This window comes from Festucalex cinctus, chromosome 2 (assembly GCF_051991245.1).
Source record: "Festucalex cinctus isolate MCC-2025b chromosome 2, RoL_Fcin_1.0, whole genome shotgun sequence".
Taxonomy (NCBI): Eukaryota; Metazoa; Chordata; class Actinopteri; order Syngnathiformes; family Syngnathidae; genus Festucalex; species Festucalex cinctus.
The window spans coordinates 16305107-16333080 of NC_135412.1; the positions used below are offsets into that span (position 1 = coordinate 16305107).

Below are 27974 nucleotides of genomic sequence, written 5' to 3' on the forward strand. Positions count from 1 at the left end.
CTGGTGGTAGTGGTTACGACGTCACGTTTGTGTCCGTTGGACACAATTATACTGCCCACTGGTGGCGAAGGTGGCACATTTGTTTTATTATTATTTCTCCTTTTGGACACAGTACAGGCAGAAAAAGCAGCACAATGAATTGAATTTAAGGCCCAAAGGATCTTTTCATTCTGAGTTAAATGCACGCAGCATGCACAAAAAGACAAAAGAATGAAATGCATCCAAATGTTTAGGAACATTTATTCACCAACAGCAAACTGAGTTCTATGATCCACACGTTTTCTTCCAGACACACGATAATAACCATGCTACAACATAAAGGTTTCTTGTACTTGACTGTTTGGAGGCCGCTTGTATGTACAACCAACCTAAAGCCCGTTAAACGTCTCCTCGCACATTTGAATAGTTACATACATTACAACACTGCACCATTTAGAAATGATTTCCCACCACAAAGTATGACATAAATTAACCTCCGTTCGTAGATTCATCAGAAAACCAGTCAACTACAGTTGCACTCAATATTGTCTTCTTTTGCCGGAGTCATTCTCCGATCATGGATCTGTTGTATTATAGATATTTTTTAATGTTTCTTTGAGTGCATTCAACTTACATGTACAGTAGCATCTTGAGAAATTTCAATGAAAAAGCCATGGGACGGGCACATCGACAGTATGTTTCATCAAGGGCTTACTGACAGGAAACTTCAGACCAAACATCCGTACTGTTAATAGCAGAAGGTGGACAGTCGCACGCAGCTTGTAAACCATCGAAAGATGTGACGAGCCGAGTGGCAAAAACAAAAACATACCGGCGGGGATGTTCAAATGTGTGGCCAGGCATGCAAATCCAAATGATGAGGTGCGCTAAAAATCAGACTGGCAGAAAGGCCGGATCGCTGGGCAAATTCCGTGCCAGCTGTGCAGGTTCAAACGGGTAGAGGTGCAACAATTCATCGATTACTTGACAAATAATCAATTATCAACTAATTAGATAATAGATTAATCGTTTCGAGAACTTGTTTAACTGAAAATAGTCCAAACCCGGCTTTGGAAGTTCATCCTCCCAACGGCGTAAATAACCAATTTCTGTCGTCCTCCTCGAAAGCAGACTGATTATCAAAATAAGACATTTGCCAACATCTGCTTTTAATTTGGAAAACAACGATCAACATTTTTTGCTGATTTTCTGATGGAAGTTAGATGTCTGTAACTGCACCATCATATATATACTTTTTGTTCACGATTCGATTATTCAGATAATTGATATTTGCATCCCTAAAAGCAAGTCAACAATAACTACAAATATCACACTTCCTAACAGTTGGACTCTCAAAAAAAAAAAAAAAAAAAAAAAAAAAAAATGTAATTTTTGCGGTCATCGTACTTCCCGCGCAACATGACGGTGATGTAATGTTCTTCACAACACGGTGACCTTATCTTCAATGTTTCGGTCAAAAAAGAAACACGTCTGCTGATATGACAACATTCCTTCTCAGGCATGGATGACTCAAACTGACATAACGTCCCGTACGTTGTGAAGCCACGTTGAAAATAAATTCACGACGGCAAGGCGCGCTTTCCCCGCCGCTTGAAAAGCGGGAGCCTCACCGCTGTGGCGCTGCACGCCGTACTCATGTGGACATATTGCACGGAAGAGTCCAAATGTGGCCAAAGAGGAAAGATGCTGCATGCTACACAACAACGCACAATGCGGGATTGGAGGGACGTGGTGGGGGGCGAAATAGAAAAGAAATGAAAATAGAATAATTTCTTGTCATACTCTGGGGAAATAAATAAAAGGACAAGGGGGAAGGGGACGGGGGTGTAAGGGACGAGTAGTTCCTTTGATGGACCATGCTGACTCGTCCCTGTCCTCTGCATGGGTCTTCCTTGCGGAAGATGGATTCTTTCCCGTCACGGAGGTGGCGCAGGGGAGCAGGTGGGGCCGAGGCGAGGAGGGACGGACGGACGGACGGATGGACAGGCATGAGGACGGCTTTCGTCCGCTTAGTTGAAGCCGGTGTCGGTGTGGTAGGAGTAGTGGCCGTCCGATGTCAACTGGGTGGTCTCTGTCGCTGTGGGCTGCAGCATGATGGGCTCGCCTCCCGCCTCTGCTGGAGACACACCAACAGGCGCTTACGCTCGTTACAGTTCAGGGAAAAAAAATAACGAATCATTCAAACTAAATTTGAACCAAACATTTTCATTAACAAAATGAAATAAAAACAAATGATTTTAAAAAATAACTACTTTTGGTAAAACCATATTTTACATTAAAAAACAAACAAAAAAACTAACTTAAAGGGGAAGTCAACCTCCCTCCCGGCCATTTTGCCACTTGCTGTCAACTGAAGATGACATCACAGTTGCTCAGTCCTCAGGCAACGACCAATCACAGCTCACCTGTTTTCTGAAACTGAACTGTGATTGGTTATTACCTGAGGAACTGTGATGTCACTTTCACTCGACAGCAAGTGGCAAAATGGTCGCCTTCTGATATTGATAACAACTGTTGGATTTTGCTGCTTCACTCAAATTGCACGAACGAAATATTAATCAGAATGTCATGTTCAGACTAGTGAGGAGACATATCACACATTATTGTCAAGAAATGTTTAAGGTTGACTTCCTCTTTAAGCTAACTAGAATTGCAATGAAAATTAATTAATTTCATGGTTGAACTTTTCTGGTTCATTCATTTAAAACGGATTCATTTTGGTATTGCTGTACCAGAGAAAGAAGGTAAAACTGTTTGGCAATTGTAGGTTACTTTATTAGTACACAATAATTCCATTGCTAAAAATAATACAAACTAAACTAAGATGAAGCATTTTGGGAAAAATGAGAATAAAACTAATAAACTAGTAACTTAAAATAAAATACAATAAACTAATAAAACAACTAATAAATAAAATGAACAAATCCACTCTCATGAACGACTGACAACTAACTGAATTTGAAAAACAAAAGTCAAAATGAAATAAAAAGTAAGTAGAATGAATAATCCCAAACTATTAAAACCCTAGTTCTAGTCAACCCCCGTTCATCACGGAAAATACCATCCAGACCTCAGCATGCCAGGAGCACGTTACTCTAATATGGTCATTTATTTTTATTGAATATATCACAGTATCTCAGTTCCAAAATTGTGTGACAGTATAAAGGAGAACGCTGGGTTCAACCCACCAATGTAGTTTTTTTTTTCCCTGGCATTATTGTGTGTGCTGGTCTGTAAAGTGAACACTGCCCTCTGCTGTCAACTTTGTGTGAGTGAATCTGGCAGCGAACAAACAACGTCAGATTTCAAGATTTGTGATTGCAGAAGCAGAGCAGGTGGCCCTCAAAATGTCTACCTGCACAAGTTCCATTTTGTTGTTACAATTTGAAAGACACGTAACATAAAATGATGGATTGTGTTCTTTTGGAAACATATGTTTACATTGTCAGTTAAAAATGGAAAGATTAAACTGAACATTTTCTACATTGTCAGTTTAAAGACACACAGCTAAACTTTTTTTCAATAGTTATTTGTGACTTAAAACATTAGACAATACCTGTTATAGTACATCCATTAATAGTAATATATTCAATACATTTTGAGCATATTTGCTGTTCAATTACAGTAAGTGTTTATCCTTTACATTCCTTCCACTTGTTTTCCCACAATATAGAATTTTTTTCCCCAAAATTATAAATTATATATCTCTTACAGTGAGATTTTTGATATTGTTGCATCCCTAGTAACTCGCTAGCTATCTCACGTGTTACTATTTATAAACCAATAACCAGTTAAAGTCACTAGTCACTGTGCATTAATATTGCGCCGAGAATGAGTCCCATGGACTCCAGAAAGGGAAAACCCACAAATAATTTGATGCTCATAATAATTGTCATACCATTTTTTAACCCATAAATAAACATGAATAAGTGGGGCACTGGGTCACCAAAAAAAAAAAAAAAGCAAATAAATAAGAGATGGGTTGGGCTTGAGTTCGCTCACTGTATATGGTACTATATTGTAAAACCTAAAAAAAGTTAACTAAAATGCATATAATAATAATAATAATAATAATACATTTATTGGGTCAAACAAAAAGTCGGTGTTGGGTGAGGCTTTAGTTGACTGTATACTATAAAAAGTTACATATGAAAAACGCTCTTTACAAAGCGCACCTTTCTGTAACCTTAGCAACTAAAAAGTCCAAATGCCCAGGTAATTCTCACCTCTCTCGTCAGATTGCAGCTGAGCCTCCAGGTCCTCCGGGGACACGTAAAAATCCTGCTCCTGGCCCTCCCGAGGCCGAGGTTTACATCTTCCGCAGCAGCAGTTGCAGCAGCAGCACAGGCAGCAACAGAAGTAGCAGCCGGTGGCCAGGCCGCAGAACACAAACAGCGCCTTCAAAAATTATAAAAAAAAATAAAATACGTCGCTTTGGTGGCAAAGAAAATACCACAAAACGAAGAAAATGCATCCTTGGCAATCCCGTCTTACCTTCGCCCACCAGCTGGAGAGGACAAAGTACGTGTTGACGTTCTCCTCTCCAAACTGCTCGGCCACGTACAGGCCCAGCGAGCCATATTTGTCGTAAATGTTGCGCTTGGTGGGGTCGTTGAGGATGGCGTGAGCGTTGTTGATCTCCTTGAATTTATCTGCTGCTTCGGGATTGTCGGGATTCTTGTCAGGGTGAAATTTCAAAGCCAGTTTCCTGCGTGGAATGCAAACAACCAATCATCATACAACCGTCCACTTTCTACTGCCACGACAATCAAAATGGATTTAGGCAAGCCATGACATTAGGATTATGCAGTATAGCACTGACTAGACTACATACCTTTGTTACTATGACTGACAGAGTTAGAAAGTTTAATAAATCAGACAATGATAGCACAGGGCGGAGTCCCCTCCCAATATTCGCAAAAGAAGAACAGATTGAAATGTCCATTTGGCGCATTTTCAGTAAATTGGCTTAAAAAATTCAAAACAATTGGATGGAAACCTGATTCGTTGACTGGTGATGCTTGGTGGCATATGACAGGTTGGGTCGAACAATTCTAGTATGGGAGAGATGTTGGGTTTTTAGGATGCTGAAAGTGAATAGCCTTTTGAGTAGAAAATGTATTTTATGAACTTATATTTTTCTACAATATTTACATATGCTTTTTGAAATCTATTTTAAAATCTGCACTGAATCCACTGCATTAAATGACATTCTCCTTACTGTTGTTTCTGTCTTTTAGTTAGTGTCAGTCAGCTAAGTAGTGAGTGTCAATATTGAATAGGTTTCAAAATAAGAGCTCAAACAGGAAGTGCCATGTTCTCTGCTTTCATCTTGCTTGCCGGTTTAACAGCGTTTTATAAATCTGCCTTGTTAAGGCTCAAATGTCTCATCTCATGCTGTTAGTTAGACTTTTCTATTACTCCCTTTCCCTCCCCTTATTTATCTATGCATTTATTTATTTATTCACTCACCTACTTCTTATTAATATACTGATGTAAAATATACGTACCGTACCTCAAAATGTTTGCTTTGTTCTTCTTCCGTTACCTTATTCTTTACTGCACAACCAATTTATGTATCATGTACAGCACTTTGTATACAGCAATGCCTGTTCTTAAAGCGCTTTATAAATAAAGTTGAGTTGAGAGAATTGAACTATTATGTTCTCATACTTATTCAAATAAACACGGATTGTGATATTGTAAATTGGACTTTTGATCAAATGCAATCATATCATTAGAAGGAATGGTAACCTATTTTATACTGATCAACTAATAAGGGTAAAATTGTATATCTTCATTAAAACATGGAGTGGGCAGGTCTGAACCCTGAAACTTCGGGGCTGAATGATTTGAAAAATGATCTAATTGTGCGTGTGTGTGTGTGTGTCTTTGTTCTGACCTGTAGGAGCGCTTGATGTCATCATTGGTGGCAATCTTTTCCACTCCCAGTACGTGGTATAGAGACTCACCAGCGGTGGACAGAGAGCGCTGCCTCTGATGCTCAGCCATGATGCCTCACGTCCACAAGCTGGACACACACATACAACTTTATTAGGTAGAGGCAGCACATGGGCATCCATCCGTCCATTTTCTACACCACTTCTCTGTAGGGTCGCGTGCAAGCCGGGTCCTGTCCCAGCAGACCTGAGGCCAGAGGGGCGTAATCGTACACCCTGGACTGGCTGCAATTGACCAATAGCGATTATCAGGTGTGCCGTCGCAAATTAGACTGTCCTCATAAATGTTGGTGACAATCAGCCACGTTTTCTTTTTTACATTAAGTGACGTAATGTTTTTTTTTCTATGAGTCAACAACCTTACGACATGAATATGAATAGACAGAAAAAGACAGTTGTTTTTTTCTTTCACAAAGGGGGAATATGAGGAGTGCCTTCTAAATGATGACAATATTTGATGACATCATACGGCATTTTTACAGTTGTGCTCATAAGTTTACGTTAAACTTATGAGTACAACTGTATAGTACAATGGAGCAGGAAACAAGTTCAAAATGAATAGTGCCATGGAACTACACACACAACACGTCATAGTGATGACGTGGAGTGGACAAAAATGTCCAATATGGAAGTGTACAAAATATGTCATTTAGAGGCTGACATTTTTATTGGGAATTCCGCAAGTTACGGGATTCCCACGTGATTGGAGTCAATTTTTTTTTACCTTTAATGGATTGGGACGGTACGGTAGGATAAAAAGTTGGCAGGAGCAGACGGGAGTGGGATTATCAGTATACACCTCGGCGAGATGCACAGCCATTTGTATTTTTCTTTCCATAAGCGTACTACACACTAATGTTAGCTAAAAGAAACTACACCACCCACAAGGCAATTGGTGCTTCCGGTTGCACTGGATTTCTTGAAATATCAATGTCGAGATGGGGACAGGACAGGAATGTTTTTTTACTGGGAGCGAGACAGGACAGGATTTTTTTTTTTTTAATGGTCCGGAACTGGGATGGGACAGGATTTTGTTTCCCACATGAGGCGGATGAAACAGGACTGAAAATCCACTGCCATGTCACCCTCGTAATCAGCTTTCATTTTTTTTCACGGAACCAGATGACATTAATATTTGCATTTTGAATGTTTTTACACACTGCCTCATAGAATGAAGGAAAAAGAATTTTGAATTGTGTGTTCATTTAAAAATATATTAAAGATTAATAATAATGCATTCAATGAATGATTCTGAGGGTTGGATGCACACTGATGTCATATTTCTGAATGAAATATGTCATCCACCACAAATACTGATTCAAAGCGCAGAATCCGTCTGCCTGCCCATTAAACAAAGCCACCAAAACCGCTTTTCCACAACTGTGCCAAAACTTAAACTTGATCTGGTCTAAAGTCTAGTCTACGTTCAGTCACCAAAATGTCAGGTGCGCCGGAGGCGTGTACTGTAATCGACGAAAACATGCTTAGCCCGTGACGCAGCACGGTCTGCCAAAATGAATTGAAATGAAAAATGAAGATGAAAATAAGGCATAGAATGTCCAAATTTGTAATCATTTCACACCTACAAAAAAAGATACATTCAATGTGGCTACTGTAAAAAACTGCACAGCTATACGGTAAAGCCAACGTCGCTACCTTATTTAATACAGTCTACCGCCACTAAGTAGATTTGTAATCCCTCCACAACTGCTAATTACAATGAGTTGTAATCCCTCAGCAAGTGGTCAAGGATAGACACAACCGCCAGTGAGTGCACTTTAAACTGCTTAATTGAACAAATGGCTCAGAAAAAAAAACAGAATAAGCAAGCTGAATACCTCAATTGGAGGCATGCAAGATTGATTGATTGATTGATTGATCAATCAAACCAACAACCAATCCACTGTCAAATTAGTTCAATAAATGAATAACTATTTTGACAAATGATGACCAGCGATGATGACCCATCTCATCACCTCTCAAGAACATTCTGGATATTTTGTCAGGAATGTTTTCATTTTTTCTGGAACATTTGCAATTTTGCATCTCAACCAAAACAACAAGCACGTGCCACCACAAAGACATTGTACAACATTGTAATTTTCATTTTAGTTTCTTTCTTTTTGAGTGACAAAAAAATGCCCTTTTTTAGTTTTTATTTATCAGTATGACTTGTTGTGTATTGTTAAATATACAAGACAACATAAAATAATGACAGTTTTGTTAACAGAATAACAGATTACAAGATAGTAGCGCGCACGTCAGCCAAATGGAGACCCCTCCACTTGGCGCTACCATAATTCATTTACAGGTTTTGGAATGTATTGTGTGTGGCTGTGTATTGTATTTTCTCTTCTAGACAATTCATGATTTTTCCAATTACTACATTTAATGATAGTTTAGAGCTGCTTTAGCATAGCTACGGTTAAGCTTTAGCATCAGGCTCAGCGCTACACCGGCGTTAGCGGTTAGCAGGTGCTGTAGCCCTGTCAGTAATCTGTACCATAGTTCCACTAAAACCCATAACTTTTTTTTTTTTCTGTCAGGGTTAGTTCAAAGGTTGCAAAGACATTCGCAAACAGTTTTTATTGTCACAAGTTTTCCTGTGACCATCAAATTTTTAACATTTTTTTGCGACAAGAAAAAAAATCTAGACTCTACCTTGCAAGTAAACCCAACTGATATAAAATTTGGGGGGGGGGCTGAGGCTGAATATGATATTTGACAAAATGAAATTCAGATAACCAAATAAGTGTCTGATTAATTACTCAACTCCACTTCATTTATATAGCGCTTTCAAACAGCGCTGTCACAAAGCGCTTTACATAAACACAAAAAACAAACATAACATAAAGAAAAACATATAGCCTAATGAATAAAAAAAACACAACTTCATTTATGGTCCTTTAACACTTACAAAATAAAGATATGAATTACAGGCAGAATTTTAAACAAAGGCAAATATGTATACAGTGTTAACTCGCTCCTTCGCAGTTTGGTTATTGCAGATTAATTTGTGGCCATTTGTAACCCTGTTTGTGGTTAATTTAAAAAGAGAAACTTGAATGCAGTTTAAGCCAACATTTTGTCATCCTCCTCCTCGTGCTACCGGGGTGTGGAATGGGGAGGCTTAGAAGTGAGGGAACATGCCTACATGATACATAATGAAGCCTAAACATCTTTCATCTTTTCTCTTTCATCTTTGGTAGCTCTCAAAGAGTTGTAGACAAGACTGTGTATACAATTAAACAGTTGCTTTGTTGTGGTTTCCTGCCAACCAGGTGCGAAAGTTGGTGATGGATAACCATTCTTATCCAACAACAAAATTCTGTCTCGTGAAAATGCTGAGTAGCGAGTAACTCGGGGAAAACACAAGCCACAAGTTCACGTCAAGTCAAACAAGGGACTACAGCTAGACGAAATTCACACTCATATTTACACCAAAATAACATTTCAGCTATAGTGCAGTGGTCCCCAACCACCGGTCGGTGGGCGATTTTACATTGTGCAAAGAGACTGTTTCTTTTCCCCCCCTTCATTTGGTAATGAAGCATATTCACTACAAAAGGCGTCCAATTTAGCGAGATGAAAGATGGTGCTTACTGCAAGGGCAGCAGCTGGCCCTATTCTGCCTTGCGCTGCTCGGCCAAGCTCTGCAGAGTCAAAGGGGGGCAAGTTCTGGATTTATGACACACTCCTGCAGTGCATTTCTCACGCTCATACACACTCGCATCGGAGCACGCTTCACTTGTTCCAACGGCAACGGCCCTCCTGATCGGCGTTACTTCAACATGACGACGGATTACGAAAAATAAAGCAGTCATCTCTCAATGCGAATGAAACAGGCCGCATGCATTTAAGCAGCTTCGTCGAGACAACAGAAACGCGACAGATTGCGATGGAAATATCCACCAGCAGGATTAGAGGCCGTGAAAAACGTTGCAAGGAGCAATAATCTCCGCGCATCATCATCATCATCATCATCGTCGTCACCATCATCAGCAGCTGCAGCAGCATCCATATTGGCTCGCCTCATCCGGGCCTGCTGGGGATGCGAGGCACGGCCGCTCATTTTTTTACGAAGGGCGCGCGCCGTCGTGCGGAGGCGAAAGCAAAGCAGCCAAGACGCGAGGAATGGAAGACTCACCTTCCACGAGAGCAAAGTGCGAGACGAACGACGAGCGGCGGCCGGGGAGCGACGACGGAAGGACGGTACGGCGTCGCGTGACTAGGGCTGCATCTCTCCGCGGAGCTTCCTCAGTGACTGTGTGTGGCTCCCAACCTCCCACCAACCATGGACAGCTGCAGCAGGACGTTGGCCCCGCCCCCGCACGTTGGGAGACGTAACGTGCGCGCTCACGCGGACCGATGCGGGAGGCGGGGGCGTGCCCGCAAGAGACGTGACTTGTCGACCAGCTGTAATTTAGTAGAGTAGTATTTTATGCAACTCGACTGTCTTGATAGAGAACTTACAAAAAAATAACCAAAAGAAATAAAATCGGCCATGAAATTTAATTTAAAACTAAAACACTGCTATTTCTACTAGCAGTGCTACACCTACGTTTTTTAATGCTGTTTTATTATGTTTTATTTCATTGTTCATATTTTATTACATTTTTTTAAAAACTATACACCAAACGGAGCAACACTCCAAAATTCGTTGTATACCTGTTGCACAATGACAATAAATACATTCTATTCTATTGCATTCTGCTTCTATTCCTACTACAGTACAGTAAATAAATAAATACATAAATACATTTTAAAAGATTACATCAGTTGCACATGATTAAAATGTGTTTACGTCACTGTTTTTTGTTTTTTTTTTAGGAAAAGTGGGTAAAGTTATACATCAGTTTACATTTAAATCATGTGCAACTGAAAATTAAGTATTTTTTCTGTGAAAAATAATCATCCATCCATTTTTTTATACATGCATGTAAAAATACAAATATTTTCAAAACTATATATATATATATATATATATTAATAATTACATCAAGCTGCCTGAGCCCTTCTATTAGCTATTAGCCACCTGTTGTTCCACCAGAGGCTTATTGGTGGGCTCAAGTTAAATCAAAAGTTGTGGTGAAATTCCTCAGAGGAGGAAGGGTCAAGCCGGCTGGGATAGACTCCAACACCCCCACGACCCTTGTGGGGGGTAAGCGGTTAAGAAAATGGATGGCTGGAACTCCATAATTACGTGGCATTATGTAATAGATACATAGATAGTAGGACAGATAGACAAAAAGTAATCTGAATTAGTTATTTCAGTTTAAAAAATATTGTAGTTATGAATTTAGCAATAAAGTAATCTTTAATGCTAATTACTTTTCACACGCCTTTTGATTGTTTTCGTAATTGATTGCCATTCATACTGGAATGTATAGCTCTAATACAATTATTGTTGCATGTGTTTAGGCACAACATAATACAGTACAGATTTTTTTTCCCCACCATACAAATCCAGACATTGCCCTGCCTCGGCAACGGTGACGTCATGGTGTCCACCAATGGCTGAGCTCGTATGAATGACGTACGTTGCTATCGCGAGGATATCGCTTTAGCTTGTCTTATTAGCAGGCCGGCGAAAGCTTCATTGGCGCCGCTGTTGAACTTTACAAATGTTCTCCTCTCGGACAAACTAATCGGACTACGTGTCACCACTTGATATCTCCCTCGCGTCTACAAGAAAGGAGAGAAATACCGGAACTCGCGTTGGACGGTAGGTTCGCGGCTAGCAGCGAGCTAACTAGCCGGGGTTGTCTGTTGCCTGCCTGGCTTCAGCAAAAGGGGAAATGGGAAATGTTTTGGGATCTGTCGCGGGACGTTTAGATCACTTCAGACCTCGAAAGCTTTCACAAACCTTTAAAACTTGTTTTCTCTCGTCATCATTGCACATTTGCTATTTTTCTCCCCTTCTCGCATTCAGCACGTCGCATGTTTCCCCACCGCTGTCTTCTTCGTGTTGCTGTAGGAACTTGAAGCCGCCAAACCGTGTCAGTCTTGCTCCCGTCTCCCCGTTTGAGCCTTTTCGCTCTCTTGCAGGTATCCAATGATGAGTTATGCGGAAAAACCTGAAGACATCACAAAAGACGAGTGGATGGACAAACTGAACAACGTGCACATTCAGAGATCGGACATGAACCGGCTCATTATGAACTACCTGGTGACAGGTAAGGCGCCTCAAAGCATGTTGGAGGAGGAAAACACAAACAAACCAAACAAGAACAAGATGTTTAAATCATGCATTTGTGTGAATGTTCTTGTGTTCAAGAGGGATTCAAAGAGGCAGCGGAGAAGTTCCGGATGGAGTCTGGCATCGAGCCCAGTGTGGACTTGGACTCTCTGGATGAAAGGATAAAGATCCGAGAGATGATCCTGAAGGGACAGATCCAGGAAGCCATTGCGGTCATCAACAGCCTGCACCCGGAGCTGCTGGACACCAACCGATACTTGTACTTTCACTTGCAGGTGCATTTGCATGCCACACGATGTACAGTCGAACCTTCATTAATGGGGACGAATGATTCTGAAAAGTAACCAAATAACTTTTTTGGAAAGGCCACACAAGGCCCAGCCTCATTTCATCACTCATTTGTCATTTCCCTGGCACAGCAGCAACATTTGATCGAGCTCATCCGACTAAGGGAGACGGAGTCTGCGCTGGAGTTTGCCCAGACGCAGCTGGCCGAGCAGGGGGAGGAGAGCCGCGAGTGTCTGACGGAGATGGAGCGAACGCTCGCCCTGTTGGCTTTCGATAACCCCGAAGAGTCGCCCTTCGGAGACCTGCTCAACATGATGCAGCGGCAAAAGGTAGTCGCAATGGCCACCCTTCACCAAAAATGTTGCTTTGATCAACAACATTGATGCATGACAAGATTTAGATTTTACTGAAAATTGTAGGGCTGGACGATGAACAAGATCACCAGTTTCTGATTATCCTCACTTCCCTCACTGGCCCTGTTCTATAAAAAGAATAGGCAAATGACAATGTTTAATTCAAATTTTGCTTTTTGGTAGATATTCTGTTTTAATCTGGGCTGATATTGATTATTAGTCGTCAATAAGTCCAATAACAGGTGGCACGGTGGAAGAGTGGTTAGCAGCTAAGAAAATAGATGGATGGAAGTCCAAACTGGTATTTGGAGTTGATTTTCATTTTCAGTAACAGGGAAAATATTGGTGTCAGAATAAAAAAAAAAAAATACAAATTCAAGCATATAAATATAATTGTTTTTTGTTTTTATTTATTTATTTATTTATTTATAGATAAAACAGACAACTTCGTTTCAAAATTCTCACAAAAAGTTCTGTCACTTTTTGTTTTTGTTTTGTTTTGTTTTAATATCAAGTAAAAAACAAAAACAAAATATGCAGAATTCCCTGACCTGAAAATTGAAATAAAACATCTGTTTTTTGGGTTTGGTCAGCAAACTGAGCCATGATTGGTCGTTACCTACTTTCTCAGTACAGGTGATGCTATTTTTAGTCAACGGCAAGTGGGAAAAAATGGTTTTTAAAGGTATGAATTGTATATGAAAAATAATGACGTTATAAAATTCATTCTGGATAAAATATTAACTTTTCACTGCTGAAAATGGCTCAGTGAGTCAAGTATCTTTTTAAACACGATCTTTAATAATGTTGTAAAAAAAAATCAATAAGGCCACAATTTAATCATTAAATGAACATAAATGTTAAGATTAGTGCTGTATGTAACAAAAATATTATCACTGAACATAAACATTAATTATTAAAAGGCAATATTTCTGTACAACATTAGCTCGCTCCATTCAACTGATTTGCATCCTCAGTAAATTCATATATTTGCCAAGAAAAATGCCATCAGGCTTTAGGGATGCCCTGGTACATGTTACTATGCCACCCACTGGTTTGCCCTTGTAAGTGCAAACAAATGCACTGGGAGAAAATTAGATTTAATTCATATAGCCTTTACATTGGCCAAAATTGACATTTACTCATATGTCATGTACTTCCATGATGATTTTTAACCTTCTTCAAAGCCACTGTATCTTGAATGTGTCAAGTGTCAGTCGAAAACATGTTGCATGAGGTCAGTTTGCTTCCAGTTAAGATCGAAGGGTGGTTAGTTAAGTTGATGACAAAAAAATAGACGTGATGGAAAGTCAAAGTTTAAAAAAAAAAACAAAACGATTTTGGAGGTTCAATTCCCAGTCTGTCCCTTTTTCATTCTACAACAATTTAAAACGCCCACTCCCAGTTATCCTCTTTATCCACTAGATTTTTTTTCCCCCACCAAAGGAAGTTTAAAAAAAAAAAAAAAAAAAAAAAAAACATACAAAAATGTGATTGTTCCACCTCAACACAAACATCCAAATCATGATTGATACTGACGAACAAAATGATGGTTGATGCGAGTGCACGGGAAGGGTTGGCGAAATGTGTGTTGCTGCACAGGTGTGGAGCGAGGTGAACCAAGCGGTGCTGGACCACGAAAACCGGGAGTCCACTCCCAAATTGGCCAAACTCCTCAAGTTACTGCTGTGGGCGCAGAACGAGTTGGACCAGAAGAAAGTCAAATACCCGAAAATGACCGACCTGAGTACGGGAACCATCGAGGACCCCAAGTGAACCCGACCGGAAGACTTTTGCCGGATTTTTACCGCCCCCTTAACTTATGATCGAACCGCGCGGCTGTTGCAGCTGGATAGTGCGCTAAAATAGATTTTGGTTGACTTTTCTCGGCTGAGCTTGGACATCGTGACTCGCTTGCATTCAAACGGCACCGTCGAAGTTACCATGGCGATATACTGTACAGTGGTGCCTTCAGATAAGAGTGACCCAGAACAAGTTTTTCAAGATAGGACTGTTGATTTGCCGCAAAAATGTGCAATACAACTGTTGTATGTCATCATAACAGGCAGTTTGGCAAATGGTGAGTAATTCTTCTGAAATGGGGAAAGAAGAATTGATATGTTTCGACTTGAGGAAGCATGGTACGAATTTAACTCATATCTCAAGGCATCTGTGTATTTTGAATTGCTTGTCACCATTTCCTGTGACTTCTGATTACAAACTCAATTTCAGCATTATTATTATTATTTTTTTTACGTGACTAAATTACTCATTCCTTAAATAAATTGAAATCGATTTGAAAACGTGATTCTTGTCTTGACCTGGTTTCCATGGTAACGTGCTGCTTTTTGTGCAAACTAGTCACGGCTATGTTCAACCAAAATTCCCAAAACTAGCTTAGCCCGCTATCTAGTTTTGTGCGACAAGTCTATACTGTATGTATAAAAAAAAAAAAAAAATGCTACGTTTTGTTTTTCATGTCATTGAGGAGAGACGAGACTGTAAATTGCTGTACTATTTACAAATTAACATTTAAATATCGACACTGGGTTTTTAGACTGTTTTAGTCAACAAATACAAGTTGCTATTTTCTACATTTGCGTTTCTCAAAGGCCTTGAGTCTAGGATTTATTGTGTCAATTGGATACGAGTGAAAGCGGGATGAACAAGAAATGAGTGAAAACTGTGAAGGGTTCAATCAGGGACGTTTACTACCAGTCATCAAACAATTTCACGTGTCATAAATGTCCGCTGCCATGTGGAAATTTTGACAACCTCAACTTTACTCGTGACACTGTACAAACTTGAGTGGGAACTTTTCCTAAAGTGTTCCCCACATCAGGACTTTCATGTTGTGGCAGTGCATGAAGGAGAAAAAACAAAAACAAAAAAAAACAAAAGTGTTTCACCAAACAAACCTCTTTTCAACTGAAGCTGTACACTGATATTTTGCAGTACTTCAAATAGTTGTACAGGTCAGTATGTGTTTATAGTTAATGTTAATCTTTTCTTCTAGTTTTTAATTAGGTTTTTTTTTTTTTTTTTTTACAGGGTTTCTGTGGGTCATTAAAAGTCACTAAATGGATTTTTTCTAAAATTAAGGCCTTAAATGGCATTAAGAAACATAAAATTCAATGTTGAGAGGCATTAAAAATTGTAAAACTTGTTCATGCTTTATTTTACATACAATGTTGTGCAAATTTAGCAATAATACATGTGATGAAAATGTATTTGGGGATGCTGGTAACTCGCTGTAATATACAATGAACAAAATGGCCTGATGTCCTTGAGTTGCTTCATGTTCAAAATAATTGTTCTCAGTTTGAAAAGAAAAATTTCCTGTTCCTGTCACCAGCATCCAACATGCAACACTAATGCCAACTAGTGGCAGAAAATTACCTCAACTGTAATGTTGACTTTGTTTCACACTGTATCACTGTATCAAAATTACTGCATAAAAGAAGTAAAATATCACATTTGTATTAGGTAACAATATTTGTCCACTTTTATCTTTATTGTACATTTAAAGAGGATTTTATAAAGTTAGAATTACAATTCAACGCTACTTGGCTATGGAAATCATGCGATTAAGATTAAAAATCAGCCGTGTGTGTGCGCATATATGCAGTACGGCATTACATTATTTTCAAGTTGCATTAAATTAAATTGGATGATACCTGCAGAAACCCTGTTTTTAGACTGTGTTTACCTTTTAACTAGTTTCAGCAAAGGCTGCAGCAAATGGCAAAAAGATAAATACAAACATTATTTTTTTATTTTTTTTTTATTTTTTTTATTTTTTTTTAAAGAACAATCTAGGTATGCTTTTTTTTTTTTTTTTTTTTTTCCACAGCAATGCATTCTTGCCCATGCAAATATATTTTCTATCTATGAAGTAGGCTGGTTGGAACGTCCAATTTCAGAAAGTCATTGAAGTGGTTGTCAGGGCACATTCCAGTTGACATTTACTTTTATGGAAAAAATGCATTTAGTGTGCTTTCTTGCTTTAAAAAAAAAAAAAAAAACGCCCACCCCCACTGTAATATACAGATGAGCAAAGACTGAGCCCGCGTGCGCGTGTGTGAAATCATACTGGAATGGAAAAATGTATTTATGAATATATTAAGTATAACTGAATATACTTCCTTAGTGAATCATTGTTTTAAGTGATTTCTGTTGAATGTGATCATGGTGAGTTGCAACATGTGACTTATGGTCGTCTATAACATTTCCAGTCTGTCACTCCCCACCTTTTTTTTGTTTTGTTTTGTTTGTTTTTATTTAAACAGTCGGTCTTCACTTTGAAGTGCATGCAAGTGTCTTTTATTCACGGCAGGAAGAAGGGCACTTGTGCGTGTCGGTTTTGTTTCCTTTTTTTTTTTTTTTTTTTTTTTTTTTTGATTTTATTTTATTTTCTGAAGGAAGCCAAACTTGCTGCTAGTGGTCCATCCTTTTAAGTTGTGTCCACCACGTGTTGTCTTCTTTCCAGAGACTTGCTGGGACATTTGGGAGACATCGAGTGCTCGCGTCCCGTTTATTAATCCATATTTCTAAGAGCAGATTTGCAAATAAAGATAACTTTTGTGAAATGTTTCTTTTTCTTGTCTTGAGTTTTATTTTGTATTTTGTTGTTCTGTTATAATAAGAGATAGAAATGTGACAATATTTTTGTCAAACTGCTGAGTTTGGGTAGGTGGACAACTAAGCTGTACTAATGATCCCTTTGGGATGATTAGGCAGTGAAAAATGGTGGAAAATATGGTAAAATGACTTCAATTCAGCTGTTGTGAAAATGCTGTATGAATAAAGATAAGTAGAGTAAAACAATACATTTTTTTCTCCATATCTCACCTTTTACATTTTCTGCTACTCAGGGAAGCCCTTCTGATTGGCTGACAAGTTTCTGTTCAAAACATCCACCAATAAATTCGTACATGCTGATTATTTTCTTTTTTGGTCACTTGCTTTGCTTTGAGCTGGTTGTTTTGAAGGATTCAACAGCACAGTTTTCGAAGAGGCTTCTTCAAAATTTGCCAACGACAATTAGTGGACTGAAACTTATATTCTTGTTACATCAATTGCACAACAACAAAACGCAACAAGTGAGTGGTGTGAGTTTTGGGTAAGCACAAATTATCCCATGCTGTTATGTTCTGAGGTTGGATCCCAAAATGCAGACACAAATAAGATTTTAACACTTTAACATAACATCAAGAGACGCGAAGCTAACTTGGGTTGTGGAGGTGCACAGGGAGACAGAGATAACAGAAGTAATAATCCGACAAAACACACTTCTCAGGCTTATATAGACAGCGAATCGATCTGATTGGTTGTGGCTAGACGTGGGTAACAGGACTGACATGGAATTATCTGATTGGCTGTTGACCAGATAAAGAGATTAAAGATTATTGACGTCACATAGCTTCTGACATCACATAGCGTCTTACCAGTTGAAACTAGATGCTGGTTACATCAGTTCAAAACAGACACTTGACCTCACGGTCATAACCCTTGCATGACCCTAACATAACCGTTGCATGGCCCAAACATAACCCTTGCCTGACCTTAGTCATGACAGTAAACATAACTCTTGACACTAGTCAAGACAGTACTAAGCATAACCCTTGCATGACCCTAGTCATGACATGCAAAGAAGATTATTAGCCATTTGTGTGTTTTTACCTGTTCCATGAGAGATACGCTCTCACCTTTTTAATTGTCTAAACGTTAGGAATTCCAGCCTCTCAACTGTAAATAGTCTCCAATTTATGTCGGCTTTATTGTTTAATGACAAAACCAAACCAATAAACGTCAAAGAATCGATATCACGGGAGAAGGAGTTACTAACTTTTCAAAAGTGAAAGCTGCTTCTTGGCTACTGATTCACGCAAAGGAAGTGCTGGCTACTAGTTTGATGGAAACGTTGGAGAAGTCCAAATATTTGATATTTGGAACCACAGAGCGTTTGCAACACTAACAAATATTGATTTCACGTCAGCGTTCATTCATGGTCGCGTCCTTTCCTAAACTTTTCTTGACAGTCATCTTTAAAATTTCCTCATGCCAGTAAAGCCCATTGTTTAGAGAACAATTAAGAATGTTTTGAGAATGTTTAGTAATGCTGCGGCCTTGAAGGAAGCATGACGTAAAATCAACATTCCCTAGCGTCGCAAACGCTCAGCCGAAACAATACTTTTTTTTTGCGATTTACTATTCAGTATCAGAAAATTGGAGGAGTTGGGCAATTTCAAATTCAACAAGGGTACTAAAAAGTACATTGTTAAGATAGTTGTCAGTTAATTTGATATGATAGTTTTTGGTGAAGTGATTAATTGTAAGAGAGGGAAGCAATGCCAATTTAGTCCGTCGCGATCAAAATTTGATTTATGGCCTCATTCGCTTTGATGTCCTTTGATGACGTAGGATGAAACGATAAAAATGATCGATCGGGGGTCAAGAGGTCACAATCAAAGGCCTGGTATGACGTAGAATGAAAGGGAACGATAAAAATGATCGATCGGGGGTCAATAGGTCACGATCAAAGACTTTTTTGATGACGTATGAAAGGAAAACGATAAAAATGAGGGTTAGGGTTAGGATTTCAAAAAGAGAGAAGTGTGCCTGTGTGCCTGTGTGTGCAATATGGGGGGAGGGTGGGGCGGTGGGGAAGGAAATGGCTGGTGAGGGGTGTGCGTCTGTATGTCTGTGCACCCTCCCTTCGATGGAAGTCCATTCCTGCCAGTTCCTGCTACAAGGCTTTTTAAAAATTATAGACCTATGTATTTATTTACTACTGCAAGAAACCAGTTTTCACCTTTGGGTTTTTTCCCAATTACTGTGAGAATCCAGTTTTTATCTTTCACGCATATGGAGTAATACAAATGTCCCAAGCATGTCGTAATTCAAACATGCTCTGCTCAGCAGATGTGTAATAATAATTCCTAGTAACTCTTTCACGAGGAAAGTCATAAAAGTGTAGCCATGCAGCATTGACTCAAGCACTTCATTCACACACACCCTGTTCAAATAAATACCTGTGATGTCACTTTTGAAAATTACACAGAGTTGCTTCTCTGAGGGTTTTTTTTTGTTCTAACACGTTTTACTCGCCTAGCTCGTCCGCCTGCGATCGGGTGACGGCGGCAGAACCGAGACGCCACTTTTCCCCGAATGGCAGACAAACACACATCTGGAAATGCTCGGAACGACTTTGCCGTGGCTCTCTTGGATCGTAACGACTGCGCTGCCAACAAGGCCCCGGAGGAGCCGCAAGACAAAAATCTGTGGCCCAGGTGAGACGTGCTTCAATCAGCTTCACTTGACAACTTTTCCACTCGACAGTTTTTCCCTCTTGTGAGATTTGCTGACGCTCCGAAAAATGTTTTCATTTGCCGCCAACAGAGCCGAGGCCCGCAAATGGATGCCAGTGTTGTTTGTGGGGACGTGCCTGGTGTACTGCGCCCGCATGACCATGCCCGTGTGCGCGGTGGAGATGGCGGCCGCCTTCCGCTGGAACAAGATCGACACTGGCCTGGCCCTGGGCGGATTCTTCTGGGGATACTCGTGCACGCCGATCCTGGGAGGTCACGCCAGCGACAAGCAAGTCTTTCTACTTGATTCACTTTTGGGGTCCGGGGAACCTCTTGTAATCCGAACGAAGATATTTTTGTTGTGATTTATCCAGAGCTATGTGTTTCAAAGGTGCAAATATTTTGGTGATGTCACCTTGCCTCACCTGTCAAACCCTCCCGAGCTTTGAAGAACTACGAAAGCACACATGCATGGATCTCATTAGGAATGTAACAATATCCAAACATCATGATACAATATTATCACGATGTGAATGTCATAATATGATAATTATCACGATATTGTGGGGAGGTTGGCAATACAAAAAAAAAAAAAAGACGCAATATTTTGCTTTTGTACATTAGAGCAGTGCATATAAACGACCTACAATCGCTAATAACACTTAAAGAGATACTTTACTTATTTAGCCGTTTTTGGCAGTCAAACATTATTAATATTTTGCCAATAATAAATTTAATATTTTCATTATTTTTCATGTACAACTAGTACCTTTACAAACACATTTTGCAACTTGCTGTTGACTGAAAATGACATCACAAGGGCTCATGTAACCAATCACAGCTCAGCTTGTGAATGTCACATGACCAAACCTAGAAAACAGGTGAGCTGTGATTGGTTACCTGAGCCCTTGTGACGTCATTTTCAGTCGACAGCAAGTTGCAAGATGTGTTTTTAAAGGTACTAATTGTATGTGAAAAATAATGAAAGTATCAAATTAATTATAGACAAAATATTAACTTTTTATTGCTACAATGGGCTAAATAAGTGAAGTATCACTTTAATATTGAGGCACTTATTTGCTATTATACGCACACATTGAGTTCCTCCACATATTGACTCAGTTCAAAAGCATATTACATTTCCCTTCATCTGACTATTAGTGTGGATTTTAAACACAGAAGTGCCAAAACATGCCTTGTGAAAATTAAACTGCACTAAAAACTTTCTACCAGAGGGTGCTAGAACTGCACAAATTGAAATCAACCCAATAGTCCTCGGTCTGAAAGGGGTTTTCGTTTATAGTTCAATGAAGGTTTTTATGTTGACGCTATGTGTTCCATTTTGTAGAATTGGAGGGGAGCGAGTCCTGTTCTTGTCGGCCACCTCATGGGCGGTGGTCACCGCTGCCACGCCCACTCTGGCCCACCTTGGCTCTCACACCTTGGCACTCATGACCATGGCCAGAGTCCTAATGGGAATACTGCAAGGTGACCTGGATCAACACGAGGTTTTGGAAATGCAGATTTACTGGGTGGGAAAGTCACATGACGACAAGGTGGACTGAGGGGAGCCTGAGTTCGGTTTAAGCAAATTCTGATTGGTGCTTGATGTACGTCAACAAATGTCAAAACCCAATTAGTTCAATTTTTCTTAGTTTTTTAATTAATAATCAAACAGGCATCCTTATTTTCTGGACTGCTTTACGGTGTTGAATCTTACAGTGGGTATAAAAAGTTTACACACCCCTTTTCAAGTGCAAGATTTTTGTGATATAAAGGAATGACAGCAAGATAAACCAAGTGAAAATGCAATTTTTTATTGCCAAATATTTTCAAGAAGATGATCCACCATTTGAAGTGCCTCTGATTAACCCCAAGATAATCCATGTGCTCTCGTAGACTTTTACTAATTTTATTTTTTTTTTTTTAGCTTAGTTTTTTAAAATTCGTTTGGATTAGTTTTCAGGGCGGTTCTGTCTGTTTTTATTAGTTTTAGATGTTAGTTGTTTTTAAAAAAATGATTATTTTTAGTTTAGTTTTAGTTAGTTTCAGTATTAGTTTTAGTTTTAGTTTTTTTAGTTTTTTTTTTTTTTTTTTTTTTTTTTTTTTTTTTAAATGTTGATTATTTGTGTGCAATATTTAATAAACACCATGGTAAAAGGAAAAAAGTAGCACATTTCTACCTAGCGTTGCACTCACTCTGCACAGGACCTCCGCCCACGTGCAATATGATTGAAATGTCCTTTAAATGTCCATTGCTGTTTTCTAGGCGTTTTCTTCCCGTCTTTGGCCAGTTTGATCGCTCAGCGTGCACCAGAAGGGGAGAAGAGTTTTTTAAACAGCATCAATCAAAGCGGTAGCTCTCTTGGGTATGCAGCACACACGCGCGTGCACGCGCCACTCAACATATCACAAGATGTGTCGTTTGTGTTTGCAGAATCTTATTGGCAGGCGTGCTGGGGTCCGTCATGCTGGACTGGTCCGGTTGGGAAGGCGTCTTCTACGCCGTCGGTTTTCTGTCCGGTCTGTGGGCGCTCGTCGTGTGGCATTGCTTTCTGAAAGGTGCCCTCTTCTTCTTTCTAGATCTGACTTTTCTTGAATTTGCAGATGCCTAAATGATTCATGCCATATTTATGTAAAAGTGTTAAAAGACGGCGTTTGCACTTTGCAGCTCTTATTTTATTTATTTTTTTTTAATGAGAAAAAAAAAATCAGGCATATAATGAGGTGGAAACACAAATTTGATGAGGAGTAGAGAAGAATAAAGATTGCATTTTCTGTCCATTGATTTTGTTTTATTTTGTTTTATTTTTATTTTTTGTTTATTTAACAGGAAAGTAATTAGATTTTATTCATTTTTTTAGTCTCTCTTCAAATATATCACAAAAGTCTTCAAAATGATTTTCAACCCATTCTGTAGATCACTGACCAATTATCGAAAGCCCTTTTCTGAGTAATTTGTTTTGGGGCTTTGAGTTAATGTATCTTTCAGTTTTTATTTTTCAGAGTAATTTTTATTTTATGCATTTTTTTTAAATAGATTTTTTTGGTATTGTTTTTTGGAATAGTTTTTAAACAGATTTTTTTTTTCCCCTCAAAAAAAAAAAAAAACAACGGGAAAAAATTCTGCTAACCAAAAAGAATCCATAAAACAGAAAAAAGCAACATTCTGGAAAAATAACTTACTCGCCGTTGTTATATGCGCATGGGTTAGAGGGCTCTCTATAATGACTGTCATCATGAAAGTCAAACAAGTCGGCACAAGTCTGCGGCTTCCTGTTTGACACGTCGTCGGTCACACTTTCTCACTCAGGTGTGGTGATCTCTTAAAAAAAAAAAAGCAAACCACCATTTTAAATTAATTATAATTAATGCAAAAAAAAAAATAAAGAAAATTAGTCATACTAATTAAAAACTATTTATTTATTTTAATATTCATTTATGACTTCCTTTGAAATTCATTGTGGTGATGTAGAAAGGCAAAATCATCACAAAAAAACTGTCACCATCCTTAATAAATTACCTGCTGTTGTTTTTCTCTGCCTCCTGCTAAACTAAACCGATAAACTTCATTCTCCATGTTAGCTCAAACCCTTTTTAATAGGTCTGTTTTTCCAAAGTGACACCATTGCAAGCGTTATTAAAATGTTTGACGTGCGATGCTTTCAGGCAAAGCTCATCTAAAGCAGAAAGAAAGAAGAGATGACTCCCAATCAAAGAGTTTTTCATGTTCTCATCTGCTGAGCCTGTTGAGAAAGCCGTGCGTCTGGTACGGAGGCCTTCATCATTACACAATTACACATCGCAATACTCTTGCTGTGCATTTTGTCTGGAAATCGCCCAATGTATATATTATTAGAATGTTATGTAAAAAAAATCATAAAAATACTGTCAACTTTTATTTTTGTCTCGTTGCTTGTGTGACAGGGCAATGATCTTGGCTCACCTGTGCACATGCGGCACCTCCTACACGTTGCTCTCGTGGATGCCGACATACTTCAGTGAAGAATATCCGCACGCTACGGTACTCGCCGTCAGAGTCGGTCGGGTTCAGAGGTCATGGACTACGCTGGCGCCAATGACCCCCGACGGCACGCGGGCCGTCTTTGCTTTCAGACGTGGGTGTACAACGTGTTCCCGTGGGCGGCCGCCATTCCGGCAGCTCTTTGTGGAGGATATTTCTCCGATTGGCTCATCAGCCAAGGATACAGTGTGGCCTTTGTGAGGAAGTCCATGCAGGTGAGCTCATGTATTGTTGATGATCATCTGCACTTTGTCAGGTTTGAAGTTACATCATGTCTGCCCCCACCCTCGCAGTTCATCGCCATGGGTGTGTCCAGCGCTTTTGTTCTGCCGCTGTCCGTCAAGGTGTCCTTTCCCCTCGCCGTCGTCTGCATTTCTGCCACCATGGTCGCGCTCTCATTCACAAGCTGGTATGTGCAAAAGCAAAAGAAAGCTCTGAAAATTTTGAATATTTTGGAAAAACTTTCTACCTGCACAAACTTTTTTTTTTGGTCTTGTTTTGGATGCTGCCTTCAAATGGAGACACACTGGTGGGTGCTGGTTGCAATTTTTATTACTCATTTATTATTCCTTACAGATTGTAATATCTGACAATACAATAATTCTCACAATATTTTGGGGAGGTTGGTAATTTAAAAAAAAAAAAAAAAAAAGCTCACTGTCAGGTTTATCAGGTTTACCTGTTTGACATTTATTAAACACGACACAAAAAGGAGAGAAGACAGTTCAAAGCTCGCGAGGAGAGAGGAGAGGAACTGACTGATACAATTCACTACTGCACTTTGAAAAAAATCCTCTCCTCACCGTCTCTTTTTATTTGGTTTCCACGTACCTAGTTACATGGGTGTTCCAACCCGAATAATGCAAATGCAAAACATAGTTGGAACACAGTGTACTTGTTTGTCTATGCGTGTGTGCATGTGAGTGGAAGATTGCTGAGTACGTGTGGTCAAGTTTGCAATCATTTCTTAACGGAAAACAGGCGGCCTCAGCAGACTGGCTCTAACCATTCTGCTGTGTTAGATGTTCTTGTGCTCATGAGTCATCTTCTGTTAGGATAACATATAGCTAGGCTATGTGAATGTGAATGTGAGTGTGGAGTAAAGCAAAACATTCTTCATTGCAAACAGAAGCATTTCTTCATTGCAGCAAATGTATGAAAACTTACAATTATTCCTACATTTCGCTCATGTTTATCCTACATTTGTACAAATCCTCATATCATCTAATAGACATTGCTTTCGGCTTTACTGTATAAAAACTCACAATGTGCAGAAAATAATACGAAATAATAATAATAATAATATTAATAATAATAATAACAAATAATGAAAAAAAAAATCTTTGGGGGAAAAGAGCACAATATTGTGTTTTTGTACGTGATAGCAGTGGCAGGAATTGGCTTGGCCATGTCATGTGCTCCTATTGGCTCAGCAGCGCAACCTTTCATGTTCTGTGTCAATTATAATGCCGTGTTGGCTGAAATGGGTGAAGAGTCACGTTTTTTGACAGAGATGTTGAAAAATAACAATATTTGCTGATGTGACTCATTTATGGGAGTGATAACCACCGCAGTGGCCAAAACATTCCTAACTAAAATTAAACTGCACTAATATACTAACCACCAGAGGGTGCTAGAACTGCACAAATGGAAAACAACCTTGCGTTGGCTAATTCTGAATACAGCCACATTCCACTTGGAAGAGGGTGTGCACACTTGTGCAACCATTATTTCATTTCATTTTTTTTCTTAAACTTTCTCACCCAAAAAACAATCAAGTTGTCCAATTTAATAGTCAAATCAATCATCTAACGATCTCATTTGGACATCACAAAAATCTGGCATTCAAACAGGGGTGTCTCGACTTTTGTCACATGTTCTATACCGTGTGCTGAATCTTACTGCATTCCACTGATGATTTTCATGCATTGCAGCGGTTCATCAGTGAATGTGCAGGATCTCACCCCTTCACGGGCCGGAGCCCTCTATGGTGAGTGGAACGGGTCACGTGGGTTCATTAAGGCAGCCTTTCTCAAAAAAGTACTTTGAGGAAGAGTGTGTGAACTTATTTGAATGATTCATTGTTTTTTTTCAATGCTTTAGGTTTCATGAATATGCTCGGCGCTTTCACGGGTACGTATCCTCAACGTGTTTTCATTTTCATCACCGCAGCTGCGACTAAGTGCTGTGGAGAAATAAGACAATTTAGCGTAACATCATTTAGAAACAAAACGATAACGACAAGGTTTTAGCAGTGAAATCAATAAAATAATTTGACAAATTAAAATAAGACAATACACAGACAACTGTGTTATACTGCCTCCCGGTGGCCAAGGTGGGCACACCGGAAGGAGCAGCACAATGAATAGAATTGCAGCATGAAATCGTGACGCAACTGTTTAATTCTTGACATTCTGTTTCATTATGTTATACCTCTGGGTTTTTTTTTTAATACAATTTTATAGAGTGCTATTTTCCTTTTTTAATAAACATGATCACAAACGTATTTTGGGGGGCTTGAATGCATTTCAGACAATTTGAGATATTGTATGAGTGTTTTGAGTCACGAAAGGAATGAAACTCGTATCTTTGAGTAGTTGTGCAAAATGTCATTTCCAAATGTGATTTGAAACGCTGTCATGTGCCAGGTGTCCTGATGGTGTCGCTGTCAGGTTACATGATCGAGGTGACCCAATCGTGGGCGTCGGTGTTCTCCCTCATCGCCTTCGTCCACTGCGTTGGCCTCTCCGCCTTCCTCTACTTTGGAGATGCCCGACGCGTCGACCTTAAAGAGTCACAATCCTTTACTTTGGTTTGAAAGATTGTGTGCATGCGTGCGTACTTATTATTATTTTTTTTTATGCCGTGGTTGCTCCGAGTACCACTCTGCCCCATTGTCATAAAGTATGGTGTTCCACAGGGTTCAATTGTGGGCCCCCTGCTTTTTCCATTGTGTTTTCTGTTGCTGGGTTCCATCTGAAGAAAATGTGGTACCGTATTTCCTTTCACTGGCTTTCTTCTTAAGGCCACGTTTGTCCTGTCCTAAAGAAGAAGAAGGCCTGGATGACACTGAATTTCTTGAATGTCAATGAACAGAAAACAGAAGTCATGGTGTTTATCTAAAGCCAACAGTCTCAAACTTGAACTTTAAATTGGACATTTTTCATCCTAGGCATCTGACTTCTTGTTCCATTTTAAAATTTATTTATTTGTTTCTGTTTTTAAATCTTGAAATGGTCTAAACGCTCTATAAAGTTGAGTTGTCTGTGTATGTATATCGACAATATTTTGTTTTTAAAACTTGTTTCTCCTTGTTTTGCACACTTTGGGGGTGTGGTGTGTTTAAGAATTTGCCCAACAAATGTCTGAAAAAGTTGCAAGTCTGCGTTTTATGTGTATTTTACAGAGATTCTCAGTTAACATAACATAAGCTGGGACCTCATATAATTAAGCCACCATATATAGTAAGGCGTGTTTTTTTAAGCAAAAATGTATAGTAAAGCATTTTTGGAACAACCATGTATATAAAGCGTTTTAAAAAAGATGACCATATATTGTAAGGCGTCTTTTTATTTAAAAATGACCATGTATATCCATCCATCCATTTTCTTGACCGCTTATTCCTCACAAGGGTCGCGGGGGCTGCTGGCGCCTATCTCAGCTGGCTCTGGGCAGTAGGCGGGGGACACCCTGGACTGGTTGCCAACCAATCGCAGGGCACACAGAGACGAACAACCATCCACACTCACAAGCACACCTAGGGACAATTCGGAGCGCCCAATTAACCTGCCATGCATGTCTTTGGAATGTGGGGGGAGACCGGAGTACCCGGAGAAGACC

At 39.4% G+C, this 27974-nt stretch overlaps 3 protein-coding genes across 7 annotated transcripts; 2 read left to right on the plus strand and 1 right to left on the minus strand.

Annotated features, from left to right (window-relative positions):
• Positions 1-224: 224 nt before the first annotated feature.
• dnajc5aa (DnaJ (Hsp40) homolog, subfamily C, member 5aa) lies at positions 225-11992 on the minus strand. Of its 3 annotated transcripts, none has more exons than XM_077513296.1 (5): positions 11827-11992; positions 5903-6031; positions 4495-4708; positions 4227-4398; positions 225-2116 (listed from the first exon to the last, which is right to left on the minus strand). In XM_077513296.1, exons 2-5 carry the CDS (start codon positions 6010-6012, stop codon positions 2010-2012), a joined length of 603 nt encoding a protein of 200 aa, XP_077369422.1. In that variant the 5' UTR covers positions 6013-6031; positions 11827-11992; the 3' UTR covers positions 225-2009. The 3 variants fall into 3 exon arrangements, with proteins under 3 accessions (XP_077369422.1, XP_077369421.1, XP_077369423.1); XM_077513295.1 differs by lacking the exon at positions 11827-11992 and adding an exon at positions 10108-10342; XM_077513297.1 differs by lacking the exon at positions 11827-11992 and adding an exon at positions 10108-10306 and having other exon boundaries at positions 225-2113.
• LOC144013922 (glucose-induced degradation protein 8-B homolog) lies at positions 11464-17393 on the plus strand. Of its 3 annotated transcripts, none has more exons than XM_077513294.1 (5): positions 11464-11685; positions 12009-12136; positions 12238-12434; positions 12582-12776; positions 14403-17393. In XM_077513294.1, exons 2-5 carry the CDS (start codon positions 12016-12018, stop codon positions 14574-14576), a joined length of 687 nt encoding a protein of 228 aa, XP_077369420.1. In that variant the 5' UTR covers positions 11464-11685; positions 12009-12015; the 3' UTR covers positions 14577-17393. The 3 variants fall into 3 exon arrangements, with proteins under 3 accessions (XP_077369420.1, XP_077369417.1, XP_077369418.1); XM_077513291.1 differs by having other exon boundaries at positions 11471-11685; positions 12579-12776; XM_077513292.1 differs by lacking the exon at positions 11464-11685 and adding an exon at positions 11700-11933 and having other exon boundaries at positions 12579-12776.
• Positions 17394-19931: 2538 nt separating this feature from the next.
• Positions 19932-27877, plus strand: LOC144013925 (voltage-gated purine nucleotide uniporter SLC17A9-like). Its single transcript, XM_077513299.1, has 12 exons — positions 19932-20092; positions 20202-20399; positions 21459-21598; positions 22380-22479; positions 22548-22672; positions 23780-23879; positions 24038-24134; positions 24227-24349; positions 24428-24543; positions 26069-26124; positions 26238-26267; positions 26783-27877. Exons 1-12 carry the CDS (start codon positions 19971-19973, stop codon positions 26950-26952), a joined length of 1377 nt encoding a protein of 458 aa, XP_077369425.1. The 5' UTR covers positions 19932-19970; the 3' UTR covers positions 26953-27877.
• The last annotated feature ends 97 nt before the right edge of the window (positions 27878-27974 follow it).

Bases quoted from the DNA above. Each gene is read 5' to 3' on its own strand.
- LOC144013922 (XM_077513291.1), top strand. From the start codon at position 12,016: ATGATGAGTTATGCGGAAAAACCTGAAGACATCACAAAAGACGAGTGG. The intron at 12,137-12,237 runs GTAAGGCGCCTC...CTTGTGTTCAAG, and splicing joins TATGAACTACCTGGTGACAG to AGGGATTCAAAGAGGCAGCG. The intron at 12,435-12,578 runs GTGCATTTGCAT...TCCCTGGCACAG, and splicing joins ACTTGTACTTTCACTTGCAG to CAGCAACATTTGATCGAGCT.
- dnajc5aa (XM_077513296.1), bottom strand. From the start codon at position 6,012: ATGGCTGAGCATCAGAGGCAGCGCTCTCTGTCCACCGCTGGTGAGTCT. The intron at 4,399-4,494 runs GTAAGACGGGAT...TAATTTTTGAAG, and splicing joins TCTCCAGCTGGTGGGCGAAG to GCGCTGTTTGTGTTCTGCGG. The intron at 2,117-4,226 runs GTGAGAATTACC...GTGTGTCTCCAG, and splicing joins GCTGCAATCTGACGAGAGAG to CAGAGGCGGGAGGCGAGCCC.
- LOC144013925 (XM_077513299.1), top strand. From the start codon at position 19,971: ATGGCAGACAAACACACATCTGGAAATGCTCGGAACGACTTTGCCGTG. The intron at 20,093-20,201 runs GTGAGACGTGCT...TGCCGCCAACAG, and splicing joins GACAAAAATCTGTGGCCCAG to AGCCGAGGCCCGCAAATGGA. The intron at 24,544-26,068 runs GTATGTGCAAAA...CATGCATTGCAG, and splicing joins GCGCTCTCATTCACAAGCTG to CGGTTCATCAGTGAATGTGC.